This window comes from Myotis brandtii, unplaced genomic scaffold, assembly GCF_000412655.1.
Source record: "Myotis brandtii unplaced genomic scaffold, ASM41265v1 scaffold177, whole genome shotgun sequence".
NCBI classification, from domain to species: domain Eukaryota; kingdom Metazoa; phylum Chordata; class Mammalia; order Chiroptera; family Vespertilionidae; genus Myotis; species Myotis brandtii.
Genome location: NW_005356555.1, coordinates 207,031 through 212,279, shown reverse-complemented (window position 1 = coordinate 212,279; position 5,249 = coordinate 207,031). Strand labels below are relative to the sequence as shown.

At 36.7% G+C, this 5,249-nt stretch overlaps 1 protein-coding gene across 2 annotated transcripts in view; it reads left to right on the top strand.

The window, feature by feature from the left end:
- The window catches only part of LOC102247043 (guanylate-binding protein 6-like), a 203,135-nt gene that overhangs the window by 35,729 nt on the left and 162,157 nt on the right, over positions 1-5,249 (top strand). For both annotated transcript variants that reach the window (XM_014537340.1, XM_014537339.1), the window contains exons 7-9: positions 300-427; positions 2,304-2,413; positions 2,637-2,833. In XM_014537340.1, coding sequence (XP_014392826.1) covers positions 300-427; positions 2,304-2,413; positions 2,637-2,833 — 435 coding nt within the window. The remainder of the gene's footprint in view (positions 1-299; positions 428-2,303; positions 2,414-2,636; positions 2,834-5,249) is intronic.

Sequence of the window (5,249 nt, the reverse complement as noted above, 5' to 3'; positions counted from 1 at the left end):
GGCCTTTACTGGACCATTCTTTAATATGTTCTTATTATGGTATTCAGTGACCTTTATTATGTCTGATTCATGGATGCACTTTACCTTGATTTTGATCTCTTGCTGGATATCATTTTCACTGTTAACATTCATCTCCTCCTTCAAATAGATGACACACAAAGTAAAGCATTCTTATAAAATAGAGAAAGCACCATCTTATATCTTGGGGTAATTCCATTCCCAAAAGTCTGATTTTGTAGCCACTTGGCTGCTTAGATTGTCTGTTGTCACTGTGGCTTGGGTCTCCCCTTCCTTTATAGGTTTCCCTCTGGGCTCTACGGTGCAGTCTAAAACCAAGGGCATCTGGATGTGGTGTGTGCCTCACCCCTGTAAGCCTGATTGCACTCTGGTCCTTCTGGATACTGAGGGCCTGGGCGATGTGGAAAAGGTAAGGCAGAGGGTCACAGATAAAATGTTTTCAACCTGGATATTCTCATAATGAACTCTTTAATTTAACTGCTTGATCTATTTGTGAAATCTAGAAATTGAACTATATATCAGGCAAATTCTTGGTTGTTTGACTCTTATATGTAGGTAAGGTGTCATGGTACATTGAGCAAATTTTTTCTATTTCTCGGCAATGTATGCATAATTTGATTCAATTGCTGAGCACCATATTCCTGGGTCTCTAAGTTAGTACTGTAGATACTAGTGACCCATGTAAAAGCCCTGCCCTCAAAAAGTTTGCAGTCCTCTGGTGAAGTTCACCAAGTACTCACCAAGCACTCTGGAAGACTTTGAGACACCGCTGAATGAGATGGTTCTATAAAAGATGTGTTTGTCCTATAGCATTTTAAGATGGGTTTTTGATATTTTAGTTTTCGACTAAAGGGTAAAATGAATGATTTCTCCTTTTCTGCTTTAGTTTGAGACTTATTTGGAAATAGTACCTAAATTCCTACAACTTTTTATTTCTACCCAGAGAAGATTTAGAAATATTGTGTTTATTTTTATATATCAAACAGTCTTGCTGTCTGTATAACCTATTGGTTGTCATAAGTGCCACTTCTTATTGTAATCATTTTTTTAAAATTGGGCTTTGGAATATAAATGGACAAATCAGCATTTCCTTCCAAGTTTTTCTTGATATTTTCCACTTTTGCTCAGGGGAACAACTTTAGAGAGTGTTTGTAATAGAATGAAAAGTCTGTATTATGCCCTTATTTAGACCTGCTGTATTTTATACAAACAAGTTACCCTCTCCTTTAATGTCCTTCATCTGGTTGCACAAGGCTCACTATCCAGCTTTTACTTCTTGAACCACCCTCTGTTCCAGTCAGAACAAATAATTCTACTTTTATTGAAAAGACTTCTGTATGTGGCCATGGCTACTATTGCTTCTGTGGGTCATTCCATGTGCAGGATACCTTCACTTCAAATTCACACTCTGCTAAGTCTTTAGTTTTCAATCCAGATTCTGAGGAAGACTTTGTTATGTAAAAATTTCCAACTTTCAGAGCTCTGATCTTCCATGCTAGACTTGTAAATTTTAAGTTAATACTTTTTAAAATTTAAATTTATTATTGAAAATATTTCATATTTTTTCCGTCTTCCCCTCCTATTGACCACGTCTTCCTCACACCTATCCCCTCTGCAGGCCTTCAGCATGCTTTTGTCAGTGTCCATGTTTTGTGCATATATGCAAATAAGTTCTTTGGTTGATATTTTCTCTCCTGCCTCCCTTAATTTACTATTATAGCTATAGGTTCCAAAGCTTATATACGTTACTTTGATGTAGCATCCTATAGATATTATCCTTGTTATATTTCTCGCTATAAATGTTCATCATGGCTTTGAAATAGTGACCTTGAAAGTAATATTTGTCATTTTAAACTGATTTTTAATTTTAACAACAGTGGAAATATTCAGTAGTTTCCCATAAACACTTCTTGGATATATCCCCAGTTATGTTAACTATGGAATATTTTATATAGTCCATGACCAACAAATATATGTAGAATAAATATGTGCTAATACCATTCATTGAACTTAATAGCACACCAGGTGCTGCACTAAATTACTTTATATGTTATTTTATTTCATCCAATTCATTAAAAAGAAAACCCTGTGATGACAAAATCACAGTCACAAGTAATGTTTTTGTAATTGCTAAAGCTCATATGTATATTTATTCCCATCTTCAAACTTACTTGCTTGCATTGTGAGTAACTTACCTGAAATAAAATGAAGGACTGTTAGACTTAGTGTCTGAATGAATTTCTATAGGGTAAACCCCTGAATGTCATGCCCTAATGTACTTCCAGGGCGACCCTAAGAATGACTCGTGGATCTTTGCCCTGGCTGTGCTGCTATGTAGCAGCTTCGTCTACAACAGCATGAGCACCATCAACCACCAGGCCCTGGAGCAGCTGCAGTATCCTTCCAGGAACCCAGCCTCCATGTGTCATGGCTTCAGTGGGAATGGAGATCCAGTCAGTTTCTCCTTCCCTCTCACTTAGTTGCCTTTGGTAGACCAAAAGGATCCAGAGTGAAAAAGAGTGTTTATAATACTATTTTATTTTTGTTTTCTTGTTTTTCTGAATAGAGAAATTTGGGAATTGTGGGTAGAAAGTTAATTTTCCTTAGCCAGGTCCTAGTTATGTGACAGAGCTGACAGAACGCATTAGGGCAAAGTCCTCCACTACGCCAGATGGAGTAGAAGATTCAACAGAGTTTGTGAGTTTCTTTCCAGACTTTATCTGGGCCGTACGGGATTTTATCCTGGAGCTGGAGTTAAATGGTCGTCCTATCACAGAAGATGAGTACCTGGAGAATGCCTTGAAGCTGATTCCAGGTAACAGCATGGCTGGGCAGTGGATGGGAGGTACTAAACATCATGATTGAAGTTGCATTTGTACTTGAGACTAGAAGTCTGCAGAAACGGTGTCTGGGAATGGGTTGTAAAGCTCTATGGACTGGAGTTTTAGTTCACTTAAGAAAAGTAGAGCCTAAAGTAGAGTAAAACTATTCATAACCAATTTGATCTTTACACATTGTAATTTAGAATCCAATTGTAACTTTTGAAACTGGTGCTAAAATCTTCTAAAGAGCTGTCACTTATGATTATTATTTTAGCTTCTGCTTTTCTGTTTTGGGGAAAACAGCTGATCAAATACTTGTTTGGCATAAAATTACAATGAAAAGCCTACTAATGAAAAATGTTTTTCATGTAATTAGACATAATTCTTCTAAAATGGGCATATAATTTTCTAATATCTTTATACATATGTTATTTATAAAAATGACTTTATGTTCTCATAAACCTGAAGTAGTATATTTTCTCCTTTCAATCTACCTATTTGTGTAATTATTGATAATTATTAGAATATAATTTTAATTTCTATATCAAAGATTTTTTATTTTTAAATAATTTAATTTTTAATTTAATTTTATTGTTTAAAGTAGTACAAATAGTAGTGCTTATGTCTGTTTTTCCTGATTGACCTCCCCCTGGCCTCCCTTATCCCCTGGCACATACCAACATTCTCACCCCCAGTGTCTTGCGTCCATTGGCTATACTTATATACATGCATACAAGTCATTCAATTGATCTCTTACCTCGGCCCCCTACCCTTCCTTGCCTTCCCACTGTAATTTGACAGTCTCTTGGATGCTTCTTTGCCTTTGTATCTATTTTTGTTCATGAGTTTATAATTTTCTTTATATTCCACAAATGAGTGAGATCATGTGGTATTTATCTTTCACTGACTGGCTTAGTTCACTTAGCATAATGCTCTCCAGTTCCATCCAGGCTGTTGCAAATGGTAAGAGTTCCTTCTTTTTTACAGCAGCATAGTATTCCATTGTGTATATGTAACACCGTTTTTTAAAATATATTTTATTGATTTTTTTTTTTTTTACAGAGAGGAAGGGAGAGGAATAGAGAGTTAGAAACATCAATGCGAGAAACATTGATCAGCAGCCTCCTGCACAACCCCAAATGGGGATGTGCCCACAACCAACGCACACGCCCCTGACCAGAATCAAACCTGGGACCCTTCAGTCCACAGGCCGACGCTCTATCCACTGAGCCAAATCGGTCAGGGCTGTAACACCTTTTTTTAACCCACTCATTGGCTGTTGGGCATATAGGCTGTTTCCAAATCTTAAATATTGTGAATTGTGCTGCTATGAACATAGGGGTGCATATATTCTTTCTGATTGGTGTTTCTAGTTTCTTGGGATATATTCCAGAAGTGGGATTACTGGATCAAATGAAAGTTCCATTTAATTTTTTGAGGAAATGCCATACTGTTTTCCACAGTGGCTGCCCCAGTCTGCATTCCCACCAGCAGTGAAGGAGGGTTCCTTTTTCTCCACATCCTCTCTAACACCTGTCATTGTTGATTTAATTGATGATAGCCATTCTGGCAGGTGTGAGATGGTACCTCATTGTTGTTTTGATTTGCATCTCTCGGATGATTAGCGACTTTGAGCATGTTTTCATATGTCTCTTGACTTTCTGTATGTCCTCTTTCAAAAAGAATCTATTTAGGTCCTTTGCCCATTTTTTGATTGGATTGTTTACCTTCTTTTTGTTAGGTTGTATGAGTTCCCTGTAAATGTTGGAGATTAAACCCTTATCAGAGATAACATAGGTAAATATGTTCTCCCATGCAGTGGGCTTCTTGTTGTTTTGTTGATGGTTTCTTTTGCTGTGCAGAAGCTTTGTATTTTGATGTAGTCCCATTTGTTTCTTTTCTCTTTAGTTTCCATTGCCCTATGACAGTGATGTTGAACCTATGACACGCGTGCCAGAGGTGACACGGGAACTCATTTTTTTGGTTGATTTTTCTTTGTTAAATGGCATTTAAATATATAAAATAAATATCAGAAATATACATCTTTGTCTTACTATGGTTGCAAATATCAAAAAATTTCTATATGTGACATGGCACCAGAGTCAAGTTAGGGTTTTTCAAAATGCTGACACGCCAAGCTCAAAAGGTTTGCCATCACTGCCCTAGGAGCTTATCAATGAAGATATTGCTACGACAAATGTCTGCTACTTTAGTGCCTATGGCTTCTTTATCTTACCCTTAAGTCCTTTATCCATTTTGAGTTTACTTTTGTTTATGGCATAAGTTGGAGGACTAGTTTAATTTTTTTGCATCTATCTGTCCAATTTTCCCAACACCATTTATTGAAGAGACTATCTTGACTCCATTGTATGTTCTTGCCTCCTTTGTCAAATATTAATTGAGCACAGT